This window comes from Anabas testudineus, chromosome 8, assembly GCF_900324465.2.
Source record: "Anabas testudineus chromosome 8, fAnaTes1.2, whole genome shotgun sequence".
Lineage (NCBI taxonomy): Eukaryota > Metazoa > Chordata > Actinopteri > Anabantiformes > Anabantidae > Anabas > Anabas testudineus.
Window position 1 is genome coordinate 2,313,015 of NC_046617.1, and position 18,569 is coordinate 2,331,583.

General features: G+C 39.3%; 1 protein-coding gene across 4 annotated transcripts; it reads left to right on the forward strand.

Moving 5' to 3' along the window:
• Nucleotides 1–387: 387 nt before the first annotated feature.
• Nucleotides 388–16,152, forward strand: LOC113158119 (oxysterol-binding protein-related protein 7-like). 4 transcript variants are annotated; one of them, XM_026353832.1, is made up of 24 exons: nt 388–404; nt 805–853; nt 7,144–7,363; nt 7,670–7,813; nt 8,126–8,179; nt 8,333–8,446; nt 8,605–8,772; nt 9,133–9,271; nt 9,463–9,581; nt 9,695–9,784; nt 9,894–10,050; nt 10,675–10,808; nt 11,878–11,970; nt 12,248–12,428; nt 12,561–12,635; nt 13,006–13,220; nt 13,319–13,456; nt 13,562–13,625; nt 13,725–13,803; nt 14,079–14,223; nt 14,331–14,481; nt 14,620–14,746; nt 14,838–14,960; nt 15,134–16,152. In XM_026353832.1, the coding sequence occupies exons 3-24, from the start codon at nt 7,196–7,198 to the stop codon at nt 15,240–15,242; spliced, it is 2,787 nt and encodes a 928-aa protein (XP_026209617.1). In that variant the 5' UTR covers nt 388–404; nt 805–853; nt 7,144–7,195; the 3' UTR covers nt 15,243–16,152. The 4 variants fall into 4 exon arrangements, with proteins under 4 accessions (XP_026209617.1, XP_026209627.1, XP_026209608.1 ...); XM_026353842.1 differs by lacking the exons at nt 388–404; nt 805–853 and adding an exon at nt 5,643–5,869; XM_026353823.1 differs by lacking the exons at nt 388–404; nt 805–853 and adding an exon at nt 5,643–5,854.
• Nucleotides 16,153–18,569: the final 2,417 nt, after the last annotated feature.

The following is an 18,569-nucleotide window of genomic DNA, read 5'->3' on the forward strand; positions in this document are numbered from 1 at the left end:
CCTGTGTTTTATCGAAGGGACACTCCACCCATTTAAGCAGGAGCAGCACCTATCTTTAATTTAAGATACAGGCCTACTGTACTTTTTAACATAGTAAATATAAGCAAATTATTTAAATATGTTTGTTTATCTAGAAGAAAAAAATAGTTAGTATTTTCCTTCATTTTCAGATTTTATTTTCTTAACAATGTTCCACAATTGTACATTTGAATTTGAAATAGTGTGTTTAGAAATAAACAAATAAAACAAACAAACAAACAAACAAATCAATAAAAGAATAGGCGTTTCCCATGATGCACCTGTCCTGCAGGTGAACCTGCGATGCTCCTACCTGTGCGCGTGCAGAGAGCGCAGAGCAGCAGCGGCTCCTCATCATCTCTTCGGCAGGTGCAGTCTGACCGCAGGTAACGAGAACAGTTTAACATGTGGCGTGTTGTCCAGAAAATGGAGAGTTTTACCCGTCGACGCTGAGTGAAATGTTTCCTGCTGTCGCTTCTTTTGAAACTCGTTTAGCAGTTTGGTTGCTCAGGGCCCTGTGCGCTCACGCGCGTTCGTAAGGGTCAATTTACATGTCGTGATTTTTCAGGTGTTTTTTTTTTTTTTTTTTTTTTTTTCGTCAACATTTAAAAGACGTCATGTCACAAAAACGACGCTCTACTGCCTATTTTTGAAAGGTATTTTAGTACGCGTAAAGCAAGCTGCGAGGTATTAAAGGGAGTACACGTCATGTTGACCTGTAGCAAACCTGTTGATGCTAAGTTAGCTAAAGCTCCCGCTAACAACACACTGCTCTCCTCCACACAGACCAGCTGGGTTCGGGTTTGGTCGACTTCTCCTTTGCTGTCCACTTCTCGTAAGTGTCCTTTTGACTTTTCTACATAATTAACGTGTCGCCCTTTGTTTTACACACCCGTAGAGTTTTAATGTATTCTTTTGCACAAATATATCTGAATAAAATGTGTTCATTCAGATGACCTGTCTTTGATGACTCTGGAAATACCTTCAGAGCAGCAAGATGTGTTTTGATGTGACCTCTTGTATTTAACAGTAATGAATTAAATTCACAAACTTGGACTGTGCTGCTCAGAGCCTTGTTCAACGAGCTGTGCAGTAATCTAGGTGTATTTCTTATTTAGGCTTACAGAGGTTTCTAGAAGTCTATTATGCATAATTTTCTAGCCTGGCTAAAATGTAATTTGATCTTCATTAAAGTCAAGAGTATTAACAAATATGATGTACCTAAAATAATATAATGAAATAATTTTGGTTTTTCACATATTTAACTATGAAAACCCTCAGTGCTAGTAGAAAAAAGTATAGTATGTGAACCAATGACCTCAAAAACCCTAACCTGGAGTCTTAAAAAAATATTTTGAGGGTGTGGACTAGAGCTACTTTGACTGACAAAAAACACTCAAACTTTTTGAGTTTGCTCCGCACAAGAAGAATATGCTTATGTGAGCCATGCCTCCACATAAGGAGCTTTCAGAGGATCTACCATCAAGAACTGTGGATTTACAAAAAGCAGTTAGAAAGTGATGTCAAAGAGTTTAGAAATTCACCAGTCTACAATTAGGTAAACAATCTAAACTCTTTAATGAGATACAGCCCACACTGGCAGCCAAAGATTTGAAGGCAGCACTGGAACTAGCTAACATCTTTGTTCACAAGTCTACAGTAGGTAAAACATTGAACAAGCACGGTGTCTATGACTGCACACCACAAAGAAAGCTACCGCTTACTGAAAAGAACATTACTGCACACCTGAAGTTTGCCAAAGAGCACATGGACACTTTACAGCAGTATTGGCAAAATGTTTTGTTGACTGATAAAACTATATTGAACTATTTGGAAAGAACACGCAGCACTACATCTGGCATATCATCATGAAAACATCATCCAAACTGTAAAGTATGGTGGACGAAACATCATGGCCAGCTTGCAGTGATTGGGTGGAAGATGAAAGTATCAAAAAATTCTTCAGAATAATGTGAGAACGTCTGTATGACAGCTTTTTTGTTAATACTTTAGGCACATTGTATTCAATACTCTTGACTTAGATATTGATCAGATCACATGTTATGACAAATTAATGCAGAAAACCATTAAATGCCAAAGGGTTCACATACTTTTTCTTGCCAGTGCATTTTGATACTTTCATTTGAATCTACACCTGTCTATCTAAAAATTATTTTCAAAAAGAAACCAAAGGAAGTCAAGGTTCTCAGATGCTCAGTGTTGATTACAAGTTGTTTAAACAGAAGTGAAACATTGGCCACATTTAGATTTTAAGTACACAATTCAGTTTATGCTAGAGACTTGAGGTTTGAAACTCCTCCCAGAAAAGTACATTTATGAATATTTTAGTTTCACCATACACGATATAGAACTCCATATATTTTTCAGTTAAACACATTGTGTTGTTTAATATTATAAATTGTTTACGATACTGAAAGCTAGAAACAACTGGAAAAACATGAATGAACATGAATTGAGTTGCTGATCCAGATTCCAACCTAGCAGTTGTTAAGGTTGAGCCTACATGCCACAGTTGACTTGCCCCTTTGGTTCTCCTGTACATATTGGGACAAAAGTTCATCCAGAACTGTAAAGTTTGGCTGTAACCCTTGTGGCCAGTCTAGGTGGCCAAACAGCCTGTGCTTGTTGCTCTGGGACATTCCTGTAAGAAGTGAAAGGTGGCAAGAGAGAACCGGTCTGCTCAGGTATCAATTCCGTCTGTGCTGACATCACATAGACATGAATGTTACTGTACAGATTGTTCCTGGACAACCCGTCTCTTAAGTCAATGTGATGAGATACAATTGGCACCTGGAAATTTTAAATTTAGATTGTCAGGTTTTACTTTATGTAATACAAAAAAAGTGTTCTCTTTAAATGCATGTTATTTCTAATTTGCCTTGTTTCTTGTTTTTGTGGTGTAAAATGATGTGGTTCTCTGTCGTATGTAGGATGTTGCAATTCACTTATTTGTGTTCAGCTGAGCGAGGAGGTTTTCTGGAGGACGTGTGAGTCAACATACTGTGTATTTATATGCATATGTATTTCTTTTGAGGAAGTTTTTCACCAGACTGAAACACTCCTTTCTTTAAAAGCTCTTCCTTCCTCGATACTGGAGCTGACAAGACTGCTTTGACACACATAGCAGTAACACTGCTGCCTGTTTTATACCTGCACCAATACAACTCTGATACTTGATGTAGTTAAAATAGTAGATCTATGTCAAGAAATTTTTTGTTTTATAGTTTTTTTTTGTTTGTTTTTTTAATTCATTTATAATACTTTGTAGAGATCCTTGTTTTGTCAGAAAAGCCAAATTAAATTGACAATGATGTTGAAAAAAGTAGATAAAAAAAAAAAAAAATCAAAGGGTGGGAGGGAGCACTTCTTATAGGCACTTTACATAGTTAATTGGCTTGAACCAAAAATAACTAGAAGTAGGTGTTAGCTAATACTGCCACCATTATATATAGCCCTACTACTTTTAAATTGATTTCACAATCTCTGGTGTAGTGGTCAGACTACATACTTCTCATGCTTGTTACAGATTAATGCCTCGGCAAGAAACTCTCATACCTGGGTCATTACATCACCTCAAAGGTATTTTTGAATACGTGCCATTGGTGCTGTGGTGTGGGGTTGGGGGGGCCGGCTGGGATTGCTCTCAATCTACAGCTCATGGCAAGTAGTCATTTCCCGCCCTCGATCCATACCTGATAAACAAAATTAAAATTAATTATCCTGAATTGTCGTCCAGTTGTCTGTCTGTAGCTTACTGAGGTCTTACTATGGCTTCAGAAGGTATTCAGACTCCTCCACATGTTGAACACTTTTGTTGTGTTGTTGATTTATACACATAATCACAAAGTAAAACTTTATCTTTAGAGAGGTTTAGTACTTGGAGTTCTGCACAAAGAATTAAAGTTTTGTTTCATCAAACCAGCATCTGGCAAACTGACAAATTAAAAAAAAAAAAAAAAAAAAAAAAAAAAGTGGGATGTCACCTGACTTTTGTTATGTTATCTGTCTAACCACTATAACATTAAAGCCTGATTGGTGGAGTGTTAATAAGATGGCTGTCTTTCTAGAAAGTTTCTGGAGGGAACTTTTCAAACTCTGTAAAAGTAAACATTTAGTTCTTGGTCACCTCTCACTCTTGTTATCTAATACTTGGTTTGGCAGGACAAACTGACTAAATGACAAACTCACCACAAAAGTTTATTGTGGCGGTTCAAAGAAAATTTGAAATGTGCAATAACTATTTGAATGTTTAATTCAAATAATCAGCAACACAAAGGGTGTTGTAAGTCAAACCAGTGTATGTACCGATGAGATAATGATGTATAGTGCAAACTATGCAAGGAACGTTTGGACTCCATTCAGATGTTCTGCTTCTTCTCTGCTTCCAAAAACAAACTCATTTACTGGATGTTTAGTATCTACTGTAGGAAGTAACTCCAAATGTATCGCAGGATGATACATTTGAGGGTATGAGGGTGAGGTCACAGCTTCCAGTGATCAGCATGTGTTAAGGCTAAAGGTAAAAGTCAGAAAGTGTTATTGGCTGTGAGACAGCATTGCTGTACACTAGGCATGGCTGCTGAACAAGAAAAATGTGTTAATTCCAACATTTCATTTTACTTGTGATGGTGGTTAGAGGGAGTTTCAGGATAACAACCTAGTGTACATTGCAACACAAAACTGATTTTTAGTACTTGATTGAGTTTAGCAAATATTCAATTTTAATTCAATTTCGTTTATTTATATAGAGCTAAATCACAACAAGTAATCTCAAGGCACTTTACAGTGTAAAGTTTGAGACTTTACAGAGTAAACTATATATAGAATACCCAATAATTCCTCTTGAGTTAGCACAAGGCTGCAATGCTACAAGAAGGAAAAACTCCCTTCATAGATAGAAACCTCCAGGCTCAGGGTAGGCGACCAATTTGCCTCAACTGGTTGGGGTGACTGGAAAGAGGAGGGGAAGAGAACAGGAGGCAACAAAAGAGCAACAAGAAGCAGCAAAAGGTGTTTTATATTATACCAGAATAACCTAATTTCTCCTTGTTGGACTAGTTTTAGTAGCAGATTGATCTACATTATGACTTCAAGTGAGTATCTATGGCAGGAGGACAGTGTACATGGGATTAAGTCAGTAGAAACTAATGTGTGTTAATGGTGATAAAGGATATATCACCCCCTGGAGATGTGTGGCTTCTTACAGTCGTTGTACAACAACTCTGTGGTACAGGAATCAGATAAACATATAGAACATATATCCATGTATCTATGGATTCAGCCTTTATTTAAAATCTGCTAACAGCAAAATTAAACAGTTTGCATCTTGTCATTTTTAAAGTGTGAGGTAGCATTCTATGAAATGCACTCCTATGCATTTGATAATTTAAAATAACACACAGCAGATGCCACTGTATGCCTCAGAATAGAATACTGATTATAGTTTAGACCTTGTGAGTTTCTAATATGCACCTAGTAATAGCAATTCTGAATTTTCTTCATCCTTGTCATGACAGAGCTGGCAGACCTGTTTGGTCAGGTAGAGAGAGTGCTATGTTTTCAGCCCCGCCCAGATACCCGCTGGCTTTGAAAGGCACCCGTTTGACAAGGACATCATCAGTCAGCTGTGGTATTGAGTGTTGATGGGAGTTTTGTAGAGGACAGTTTGATACTGAAGGATTCATTATAGGAATATCTTTCTGTGGATTGAGTTTTTCTTTTGAAAAAGAATTTGGAGGTGAAGGTTTGCAGCTTTACAACTGTTTTTGAGAGAAACATAAAGGATTTTCCTGTAGACCACCACTGAAGCAGCTTGGTAAGGCCAACACAGGTGTGCTTATTTGTTGCTGTGTCACAACTCTGATTTTTAAATAGTTGTTTACGATAGTCCCATTACATTGTTTAGTGGCTGTTGTGGATAATAGCATTGCCTATTGGTATATCATTGTACACCACTCAGCCACAACATTAAAACTATGAAGTGGTGGTAATGTCGCATTAAACGGAGCTCGGCACAGAGAATACTGACCCTGGTGTATCACATTTTGCTGTCATACCCTTGTTGATCCCTGTCCACCACCACCACAATAAAACCACTCGGTTCTTTTGATGTTGTGGCTGATTGGATAATTTATTGCCTCATTGCATGTGAGTCACCTTTATTTTTGGGAGTTGTTTCTGTATAGTGAAAGACAGCCTTATATAATTTTCAGTTTAATTTATTTTAAAGACATTTGTGATTTTAGAGTGCTTCTCTAGACACCCGTGACAACACATTTCTAAATTCTGTCATTATAACCATCTGTAAAAATATACACAAGTTCATTTTTGGTTTAAAATAGCCAATGCAGTGTAAATAACATCTTAATCTTGAAGTTGGGAAAACATCCCAGTTGTCTCTAAAATGCACCATCATGTGATAATGGCTTCTAGACATCAGTAAAAAACTGCCACCAGCATCTGGTTGTGCTTCTCGAAATGTTCAACTGGAATTTCAACAATGAACACTTCCTCTTTTGGGCTGTTGTCAACTTGCTGAATGACAAAAGGGAATGCCAGCAGTTAAAGACGGGTGTGATGTTTTTTTTGTTTTGTTTTGTTTTGTTTTCCATAGGAACAGGAAAAGCCACTGAATTTTGTGTGTGTGTGTGTGTTTGTGTGTGTGTACTTATCTAACAAGCTGTATCTGAACTTTTTGTTACAATCCAATATAAGATGACCAAAGTTTCGAACTTGAGTTGTCTAATATAATTCCTGAATAATACTTTCACATTTGATAAGGCAAAGCGGCAAACGATATATAATTGACAGATGGAACTATGAAGAAGAAAACATAAAGGTGACATGTATGACGAGGTACAACAGATATTTAGAATGTAAAACCATATATTTTACAGTTATCAAAAGCTATTTGGCCTTGATGTTTTCTGTAGGAGAAATGTTCATGTTTTGTTCTTGTTATTGTTGCAGATTATATTTATTGAAGGAAAATAAATATATTATTACTATTCCTTAAATGTTTAAGTGAAGCAGTATTTGGAGCAACATCTAAGACTCATCGTGATTTATTTCTCTACTGCCGACACTTCTTGTTGACCTTTACAGTTGTGTGTACTTTGCCATGAGAAACAACCTGCCCTGAAGTGACTTTGACTCAATGCAGCGCTTTCCTCACCACCTTTTACCAATGGACCCTCAAGTGTGTCCACCCCCTCTGAGCAGTAGCCAGTCTATGATCAGCAGCCTTGACAAATCCCCAATCAGTACATACAAACCTAGCCACTCACGGAACGGCAGCACTGGCTCCTCTAAACATGCAAAGCAGGTAACAAGTCTCATAAGTACAGAATCTTACTGTACTGTGTTGTGTTTAGTTATTTTGAAAGATAATACTGTCCCTTATCCATTAGTATCAAATAATTCTTTCTTTGATACTAATGGATTGTTTGTACAATTATGTACGTATGTAGGTAGAAAAAAAACTCCCAATGTTGTAAACTAACACATTTTATACAGTCATATTTTAGAAATAAAATACTAAGCTATACAAAACATCAAATGTAATTTGAAATTTTGTAATTCTTCATATTAAAATTATCAATATGAATGAATAATTTTCTCTCTGTGGCAGTCTCGCGACTGGGAGGTGATGGATGATGTGCATTATCTGGAGATGAATTCCATTCCGGGTGCCTCTCTGGACCTCTCTATCCCTGGTATCTGTGAGGGATACTTGATGAAGAGGAGGAAGTACCCACTCAAAGGCTGGCACAAGGTGAGTTGTTGCTGGTTAACATGCCAGTTAAAGCTACCGTACGTAACATGATTTATTTTACTAGTAATGTGCTATGTTAAAGCTGCCCTATGTGAAAGCCTTCTATGCTTCACACACCATATTTGCTTCTAAATGTTTTTGAGCAAAGACAGCCCTCCTAACTAATCAGATTATTTCAATTAATTTTTGATTTTGGAAGTTTTGGAGCATTCTCATTTATTTAATTTCTGCAGGGAGAGAGTGGGCTAGGTGAAGCAGAGCAGGTTGATTTTTGACCTTTGCAACCACTTCATTGTTATTGGTCTTTTTCAGAGATACTTCCTGTTGGAGAAAGGGATTCTCAAGTATTCAAAGACACAGCAAGATGTAAGTCGTGAGCATAAGTTTAGCTTCTACCTGTACTTTGTATTGTGTTTATTCAGCTGATTCCAGTCTAATTTAACAGACTGGAATGTTGGTGTGTCAGTATGTCAAATAGGGTAATGACAGCAGTGTTGAACAGTGTAAAATGTGTTTTAGATTCAGAGAGGGAAGCTCCATGGCTCTCTGGACGTCAGCCTGGCTGTTATGTCTATCAACAAAAAATCCAAACGCATAGACCTGGATGCTGGAGACAACCTCTACCACCTCAAGGTAGGTAGTTGACAGGGATGTTGGATGATTGTAGGGTGATTCACATTTATTTCTGATAAATAAATTTATTAAAAAAAAAAACAGAAGAAGTAAAAAGAAGTATTCTGTGTACCCTTCTTATATTCTCTTGCTCCTTTTTTCTTTTTTTTTGCTGTTAGGCAAAGAGCTGTGATATCTTCTACATCTGGTTGACCAAGCTGTGTGCCCACCGTGTATATAGGAAAAACGAGTCAATGAGTGTCCATCGCGGCGTCCTTCATGCTCTCTCCATGGGGCAGAGTACCCTGCCAGCCATGGCCAATCTTGCCCAGCAAAACAGAGCAACAGTCAGTAGACTTCTGTTAATATTAATATTCCACTGTAATTCTCTTAGTTAAGCTACTGAATTGTCGTTTCAAAATTGTCTGACATGTGACAGTTTATTGGTTTAATAACTTTCTTTCATGACTAATATATTAGTTATATTTTTGCTTAGGCTTCTTCCGAAGTGTTTTGTTAATGTTAAAATGTGGGACCGTGATGCTCTTACTTCACCAATATATTTTAACAAAACGAATTATTCCAGCGTTATTTACAGTATCACCCGTAGTGACTGTGATCTTATAGTTGTATAGAGGTAAAAGGGAAAGGGGGGGGGATTAATTGCCTTTATTGTGATGTAAACTGTGACATGTTTGGTCCTGCAGCCTTCTCACTATGCCAGCTCAGCCTCAGTATACCAACCAGAGATGGGAAGCCCTGCTCCTATCACCTCTAACCCTGGGGTGACCAGCAAGGTGTCAGCGTGGCTGCAGCAGACCCATGACATTGACGCAACCACCAATGGTGAGAACCAACCGTAATCTTGATTTGCAGAATGAAGTCTGGTCATATTTCTGCATATTTAGCAATAACAAGAGCTGTACTATTTTTTTTTTTAATGCAATAATATATCTGCCTTTATGGAAAAGGATGCAAATATTTAGTATGACAGTTTTTTTTTTTTTCTCCAACTGAACTGTGGCATGTGTGTCAAGACCTGGTTCGCTGTCAGTCAGAGCTGACGGAACTGGCTCAGCTGATCCAGCGACTCCATTGGCTGGAAGGAGGGCTACCAATCACAAACACAGATCTGGAGATGCGAATTAGCATGCAGGTGAGTATTCTGGAAACGGCTGTTAATGTCTATCATTTGCTAGTTAATACTTCAGTTGATTTTTTTTTTTTTTTTTTTTTTAACCGTTTTTCCTTTTTTTTATATATATCAAGAATATCTCTCTTGAGAAACCCAAGAAGAAAATGGGCAGAATGCCAGGTCATGCCAGAACTTTGTCGCGTGTTGAAGCCATGGGGGGAACGGTAGGACGGACTTTAGTACTTAAACATTGTAGACTGTGTATTGATTAATTTTTTATTTTGTTCTTAAAATTGATAATTTAGCATTCCTGCTCTGTCTTGTCTTCTCCAGTTTACTTCTAGCCACTTAAGTACTAGTGGCTGCTCCACATTAGGGACGTCTGTCCAGTCCATTCCTGACTATGTCTACACTCAGCTGTCCAACCCTCAGGCCACCTCACCTGAAGCCAAGAAGCTCCAGCAGGACATCTGCACGATTTCTCAAAAAGGTATGACCCTCCCAGCTAAGAAGTGTTCTCTGAAATAGCTTTGAATGGAAGGTGTCTTTCCTTAATTGTTGTCATATTTCTGAAAATTATTGAATAAGGAACGGTATCATTCACAATCATGAATCTAGCCTAATCTGTTTTGACAACCTAAAGTTGAACTGAGCAGCATAAGACATGAAATGTTGATTGTTGATATAAGTGAATCATTCAGACACACTGAACTAACAGCTGGAACTTTCACAAACACTCTGATTGAAATAATGAGTTTGAGGTTCATAACTGTGTGCTTTATTAGCCAGGACATTAATTTGATCTTTATAGGAAGTGGAGTAATGTCTCCTCATTCACACTCTTACAGCACAGTCAGTGGCTTGGAGAGAGCACATTATCAAGACTGACAGAAATAGTGAGCTTCAAAGAAAAAGCGGCTAATTTTACCTTCATGTTTTCTGTGCAGTTTTTTTGCTAATAAAATATCAGAGAGGTAAAGATTTGTTAGCTTTTAAGATATTTTTCCTATTGGAGAACCATTTCCAGCGTACACCATGCTTTGTTACAGGCAGAATCACGTGTTAATCTACTGGAATTTGTAAATCGTAAAGCTTCTGTCTATTTGTGTTGCAGTTCATACTTCTCTAAAGGCCATTCATGAGGTTTTGACCTTGGAGAGAGAGAGACTGAGGCAGGCCTGGACCGGCCCTGACCTGAGGCAAAACACCTCGCAGCAGCTTGCTACTCTGTGCAGCACCCTCTCTGAGGTACCGCACTCACCCACACACTTGTCTTTCTATTATTGTGAAGAAAATTTATTGACATAGGACATTCCCTAGCTCCTTAACCAAACCCTAATCTAAATCTAATTTAAAATGCTCCTTGAGTGAGGACCAACTAAATGTCCTCACTCTGTAAGGACACGCACAGAGTTAAATCACTCATAATTGGCACAAAATCTCAGCCTGTAAAGAAACAATGGAGGCCAAGCCCTCACTGTCTGTTAGTGAGGTGCTGTGTGAAACTGCAGATCAGGTTCGGGCTGTTTCAGGGCAGGACAAGCACAAGTTATCACAGGTGTGACACACAACACACCTCAAGTCTTTCCTTTCCTCTTTCTGTGACACAAATAACAGGATTATTGTTGCACACTCAAACTGAGCAGTGGCATTAATCAGGGGGTTAATTCCTGTCAAACTGACTATGTTCATAGCCTTATTGTTTGGTGTTGCATGAAGATTCTCCTTAGCTGCCTGTCCTGTTTTCTGTCTGCGCTGCTTATCAGTATCTTTGAAAGGATTGTCAGCTGATGTGACTTTGGGAAGAACAGTCAGCATGTCAGTTCACTCCTGCACTCATCTCTGAACTGAGAGGAGAGTAGCAAATGGCACATATAAAATTGTATAATGAGGAGTATGACAAGTCTGGGAAAATGTCTCTCTGGTGCAGCCTTTCTGGACTTTTACTTTTACAAGTCCAACTTTATAGAAGTGAACACATAACTGCTGTATCGCTGTCTAACTCACTGTTTCTGTTGCACATTTTCATTTAGTGGTATTACCTAGTAAACACTTTGAAGCCAAGTAAATCAGACTTCTGAACTTTTTAGTAAGACAGTACCAGAGCAGCAAAAGAACCTAATTGACCTATTTAAACTTGTTGTAGACCACAATGATGTTATTTTCACCTCAGTAGACTTGGCATAGTGCAATATGGTGACACAGTATTCAACGTGATGTGCTGTGTGAATGCACTGGAATCTGCTTGATGATCTGATCTTATTTCCTGTCTGTTTTCTGCTTGTGTCCTGCATGGCTGGCCTGTGTATGTGTGTAGCTTGACATACAGTCACGTCTGACCAAAGTCCACTCACTTTCCTTGTCCTCTGACTCTACTGAAGAATCCTTCTGCACTGTCCGTCCAGACCAGGTGTGTACTGTGGGCTTGTGTGTGAAAGTCACTGTCTTTTTTTATGTATGGCTGTTTCATGACCTCACTGCATGCATTTTCACCTTTTCTTTTACTGCCTAATACTGATGAATGACAGTGTTTTCATGTGGTTTGTGTGGTCATGTTATTCATTTGGAATCCTACGTAAGAGCACCTTCACTCACTATAACTGAAGTGGACATCTACTGCACTGTATATGTACACTGAGCACTGTTTGAACCCTTTTCTCTTTCTCCACCACTGCCATCCCTCGCAGAGGACACCATCTTTAAGTCGTCACAGTCATCGTGCACCCTCAGTGGCTGAATCCATGGCAGAGTATTTTGATGCCAGTGAGGTGATTACGTGCGAAACTTCATCGGAGGCAGAGGCTTCCGATGAGTCAGGTCTCAGTGATATTACCACCACCAGCAACTCGGAGCCAGAAGAGGGACACGGTGAGTGCTTACTTACCAGCCTGTTACCAGTAGAAGTCATTTTATTCTGTCCAAAGACCACTTTAACATTTTCTAAGCAAGACAACTGAAGAAACTGGAAAGAATGACTGACTTTCTTCTCTCATCCTCCAGCTGCTGCCACCATTAGTTACAGAGCCAGTCTGAACAATGCTTCTCACAAACCCAGACCAGTGCCCACTGATACTGGTAAGGCCACCACTTGTGTTGACTTACGCATGTTGGGAATGAGTGTAGTGAGGTCTGCTGTGTAATGCTGGATCACCAGTCTCTGCTCTTCAGTGCTGAGGCCATATTTAAATAATATTCTTATGGATACACCATGACCTTTGTCTGAATGCAGATGGTGAAGAATGGAATTTGTCATAAAAAATCTAATTGAATTGCTGATGTGCTTTAGAAAAGTTAGAAACATTGGAGTTTTGTGAACACTGAACACTTGTAGAATGCAGCACTAGACATTTTTAGACTTGCATTTTGCATATATATATATATTATATTTATGTATGATTTACGTTATATTTTTTTTTATGTTTAAATTTTGTGCTCTGTGATTCAGGTCGTCGCACCACTCTCCCTGCAACATCAAAGGACAACAGCCACATTGGCATCATGACCATCCTGTACAACAACATCGGCAAAGACCTGTCCAGAGTCTCCATGCCGGTTGCTCTGAATGAGCCATTGAGTCTGCTGCAGAGACTCAGTGAGGAGCTGGAGTACACTGACCTGCTGGACATTGCAAACCACATTGATGATCCATATGAGAGAATGGTAAGTTTGGTTTATTTGTATGACCTGACCATCTGGTGTTCAGAGACAGGTGAGTTCAGTGCCAACTTCACAAATGCTTAAAAACTGTGTTTTGCCAGGTTTATGTGGCAGCGTTCTCTATTTCTGGCTATGCCTGGGCATCCTGGAGGTATCGCTACAAACCCTTTAACCCTGTTCTGGGGGAAACATACGAGAATTACAGAGAAGACAGAGGCTTCCGTTTCATCAGTGAGCAGGTAACCAGCAGAAAAGCATAGATAAACAGTCACAAATCCTGAATCCTCCTCATCCATCTAAGTTTAGAACAAACTGTTATGCTGTGTTGCTTGTTGTGTTTCCAGGTCAGCCATCACCCGCCCATCTCTGCCTGCCACGCAGAGTCAGAAAACTTCACTTTCTTTCAAGGTAAGAGTTGTGTGCTCATTGATTAGTGCTGGGTCCACCTTTACAGCATTAGGGCAATTAAAACTAACAGGGTTTTTCTGTTGGCCTGTCTGCCCTCAGATCAAAGATGGAAGAACAAGTTTTGGGGGAAATCAGTGGAGATCATCTCTTCTGGACAGGTCAACGTTACTCTGCCCAAGTGAGTTAGTGTTTCCCTGTACAACACAAGTCAACAACTAGTTAAATTCAACTGGCCTCTTCAGTACTTTTAGCAAGTTTTACAAAACCATGACGAAGATGATGTATATTTTACCAGTAACATTTATAAATCATTTAGAGACAGTCTTGACTACTTTTAAGAGGTGTGTAAAAATCAGTTTCTTATTAATTTTACAAAACACACTGAGTATAGGCAGAATAACTAAATTACTACTCACGTTAAATAACATTTATCATTGCGTTTTGTGAATGCAGCTATGGTGATCACTACGAGTGGAACAAGGCAGTGACATGTATCCACAATGTGCTGAGTCAGCAGCGCTGGTTGGAGCACTATGGAGAGGTGGTCATCAGAAACACAAAGAGCGACATCTGCACATGCAAGATTACCTTTGTCAAGGTCAGGACACGCGTCATCTAGCCAGTATCACTCATCTGTTACTGTGTATTTTGGTGTTGGTGTTGGTGTTGTTTTTAATGACCGTTTATTTCTTCTCCATATTCCAGTCCCGCTACTGGAGCTCCGACAACAGTAAGAACGAGGTTCAGGGTGTGGTTTTGGACCAGGCTGGAGAGGTGGTCCATCGCTTTGGAGGTCTCTGGCATGAAGGCATTGTCTGTGATACCTTTTCTACACCTAAGTGTATCTGGAAGCCCAGTGAGTATCTTCTCAGTTCTGAGATTGGAAAAGTTTAATGTGATTTTGAGAAAATCTTGTTTAAGATGAAGAAATGTTTGAGGAGTGTGTCAGTTCTGTAGTTCTAATTCTTGATGCATAATGGTGTTTCCTCTGTAGATGTGCAGCCTGACGACCACTTCCAGTTCTATGGCTTCTCCCGTTACGCCAGAGAACTCAATGAACTAACACCTGAACTGAAAGCTGTCCTCCCACCTACGGACACACGCTTCAGACCAGACCAGAGGTCCATAACCAGATTCTATTCATATACAGTGAAAAATCAGTTTGTTCTATGTCGCCCAGTTGTTTTAATTCCTGACTGTTTGCATCATCAGACTCCTGGAGGAGGGGAAGGTAGCAGAGGCAGATAAGAGGAAGGATGAGGTGGAGGAGAAGCAGAGGGAGCGGAGGAAGGAGATGGCCAAGAGAGGGGAGGAGCACTTGCCCAGGTTTTTCAGGTGAGGATCTAGCACTGCACAAATGAAATCAGTCAGTTACTGAGTGTTAATTGTAATTTTAAAATAATACTGAATCCTAAATTTATGGCTTTTATTTATTTATTTATTTATTTATTTATTTTTAAACGGTGTGAGTGCTTGACACCAACACTGTGCTTTGCTTGCTTTCTCAGGAAAGCTACAGATGAGGCTGGTAGAGAGGTGTGGCTTTACAATGGAACCTACTGGAAAATCCGCAATGACCCAGGTTTCGCTCAGACTGAAAACCTGCACCTGTGGTAGACACTGCACTTAAGTGGATGCTGAGGCTGAATGTAACCAGCCAGGTGCCGAGCACAATACAATGATGAATAGTATTGCCCCTCTTCAGTAAAAACTGATGAATTGTACCCATGTTAGTCCACTAACCTATGTCTGAGTACAGTGTAGTACTTATCAATGCACATACAGAGGCCTGCTGCTGCTGCTACTATTACTGCAAGGGTGTAGAGGAGAAGGGCGCAAAAGCACACATGAACCTCTCATTGGGCTGTCAAGCCACATAGAGGCGAGGTGCCACTGTGGAACAGATGAAGACTGATTTAGACGAAGCCGGATGCCTTTCCAGCCTTTCGCCTACCTCTACCCATAAAGGAAAAACCTTTAGTATAATCATTAAGTACTGCCCTTGAGAAAATTGTGGGTAAAGATCTTCCAAGTCTTTCTGGCTGGATAGAGGCCTGTTTATGTAAAATGTCTTATATTTGTGGTTATATTGTATCTGTATAAATGGTTTGTCAGGAGAAGTGGTGTCATACATTTACAGAGGGTGGTTTAACTCTGGCGCTTGTAGGGGGTGGGTGTTAGAAGTGAACTGGTGGTATTCTGCTTCTTTTCTTAGTGGGTCTTGATGTACCCGGTGTACGGTGTATTTTATTTTCAGCACATTGGTGATAAATTAGCTTTCTGAACTGTCTTTGCGCTTGATACATGTAGCGCTCCTCTTGTCAGTTATGCTTTTTTTTTTCTTCTTTTGCATGTATGAAAATAAGCCCACAGATGGGGATTGTGTCTCTTGGACCAGTTGATGCAATGACGTATTTTTATTGATGTTTCAACAGTGAATTTTAATAAGGAAAAGAGACTGCTGTTAAATCCCATCAAATGTTTTTCTTAATGATTTAGTTCCAAATAAAATGATCCGTAATCAATACGGTTTTGCCTCTCAACTCTTTGTTCACCACTGACTAACTTAATAAAGTTAAGTGCAGAGTCTGGACCAAACGCTATTCCTTTGTTGTACAAATGAGTCAGTAATGATTAAGACTCATGATAAAACTGATCTAAGAGTGTGTGGAGAGTTCAGTTCAATTCAGTTTGTGTAGCACCAAATCACAAGTACTCTCAAGGGATTTGCAGGATAAGATTTAAGACCTTACAAAGTATAATTGTATAAAGACTAAAAATCCAACAATCCCTTTTGGGCAATCATTAGAAGGAAGAAGGAAAAAAACCTCCCTTTAGAGGAAGAAACCTCCAGTAGAATCGGGCTCAGTGTGGGTGGCCATCTGCCTCGACCGGTTAGGGTGAGTGGAAAGAGGAGAGGAAAAAGAAAAGCAGACAACGAAGAAAAGTCTGAGCATAAGGATGAATTTCACACTTTTTTATAAGCTGTCAGAAAGTTTGAGGAAATGATCCTGTGTAAATGCTGATAATTAGGAAATGGTGTATATGGTTTGTGTTCTAGGTGCTCTGCAGCAGTAAAAGCCAAATTCAAATGAGTCATTTGAGTGCTCTCAATAAGCAGGTGTAGAGGCCGTAGTACTAATTTGCTTTAAGTGTCTGGTAAAGTAGCTAACAACGAAATAACTTGGCCCCTGTGTTTGTCTGGCAGTCCTCAAGCATATATTTATACTGTTAAAAAAACTTGAACAGTACAACAAAAAGATACTGCTGAAGCTGTACTGTAACGACTTCAGTACACAAAAGTAGTACAGTGTACTTAAATATTCATGATGAAGGATGGACCCTGCAATGTACTATATTGGATTATCATTCCAAATGCAGAAATGTGCTGTTGTTGCAGAGCTTAATCTACAGTTGTGCATCATACTGTACAGTTGATAAGCACTTTTTTTATGTTTGTTACAGTACAGTTACTTAGGAGGACATGCATGATGATGCATAATCTTAATCCCCCTAGAGCAAGCACTAGGCGACAGTGGAGAGGAAAAACTCCCTTTAACAGAAGAAGCCTCCAGCAGAGCCAGGCTCAGGGTGGGTGTTAGATGAAGATCAGATCACATATTATGACAAATGAATTCTATACATTCTAAAAGGTTCACATACTTTTTCTTGTTAGTGTATGGCACGGTGGGCCTTTGAGTTGTATCTTGGTCGTAGGTTCAGAGACAAGAGAAGACAAAGAGAAAAAAAATCAAACCTCCTATTGTGTCTGTTGGTGTTTACACATCAGCCAGTTGGAACCAGTTGAGCTACATAGTGCCCAGTGCCTCACTCTGAGATAACAACAGAGCATAACTGTCTGTGTTTCTTTAGCTGTTCACCTGACCGTCCACATGTGATGCCGCTCATGTCAGACAAAAAACAAAACAACCCACCCCCACACAGTGCTGTACACAGCTGGTCTCTTCTTGAACCACATCACTCGATCACCACAAGTTAGTCTGACTTTGAATTTAGTGTTGGAAATAATGGCTCTTGATCATGACATGTGGAGTAACAGTGAGGTATTCATCACATTAAGGGGAACAAAGACAGAGCGCCCCCTGCTGGCTCCTGTCAAATCTTCATTTCAACAATTCTACAAGTTAAGTGCATATTGAGTTTGTCAGAGTGAATACATCTAAGTGAAGCTTCTAATAAATAGAAATAATAAAAATAAAATGTGCTGTGATGCAAAGTCAAAGGATAAAAGGTTAAAAAGGAAAAGAGTTACATAGCCATATGACATACAACATGTAGCAACAGGAGTTATTCAGTGATTTCTGGTAATATGTTGTAATAACAATCTCCTCTGGGAGATGCAACAAGCAGCAGCAGCCAACATGGTAGCTTCTTCCCCACAGCACTGCCCTCCAACTCCAAATGAAATCTACAAATCAGGACGCTACTAAAACGTAGTGTTTCCTTTTAACCATGTATGCTCAAGTTACATGGTTAAATACACTGAATTTATAAATGAATCCATGTATTTCATACTAGTTATAGTTTTAACTAGTGGGGCAGTGTGCCATTCCTGTGCCAGATTCACACATTACATATCATCTCATGATGTCAGGGCCCATCCTCACTCCCCTACAGCCCTATGAGAACTGTAGGGGGACTGTAGAGATTCTGAAAGTGCATCATTGGTCACTTCGTCTGTATAATTCAGCAGGTTTAAAAAAGTTTTTACATTGTTTACATTTTTAAAATAAAGATACTATTTTGGGAGTTCTGTTGGTACTAACCAGTTGGATAAATCAGAGTATTTAGTGTCACCACAACTCTTTTGCTTAAGCACATGTCAAATAGGGCAACAACAGGTGCAGTCAGAGTCTCAAACATGCTGAAAACCAGTTTATAGTTCGAACCCATAACCGTGAAATGATTACTGGAATAATTACT

Bases quoted from the DNA above. Each gene is read 5' to 3' on its own strand.
- LOC113158119 (XM_026353832.1), top strand. From the start codon at position 7,196: ATGCAGCGCTTTCCTCACCACCTTTTACCAATGGACCCTCAAGTGTGT. The intron at 9,785-9,893 runs GTAGGACGGACT...TGTCTTCTCCAG, and splicing joins TTGAAGCCATGGGGGGAACG to TTTACTTCTAGCCACTTAAG. The intron at 13,457-13,561 runs GTAACCAGCAGA...TTGTGTTTCCAG, and splicing joins TCCGTTTCATCAGTGAGCAG to GTCAGCCATCACCCGCCCAT.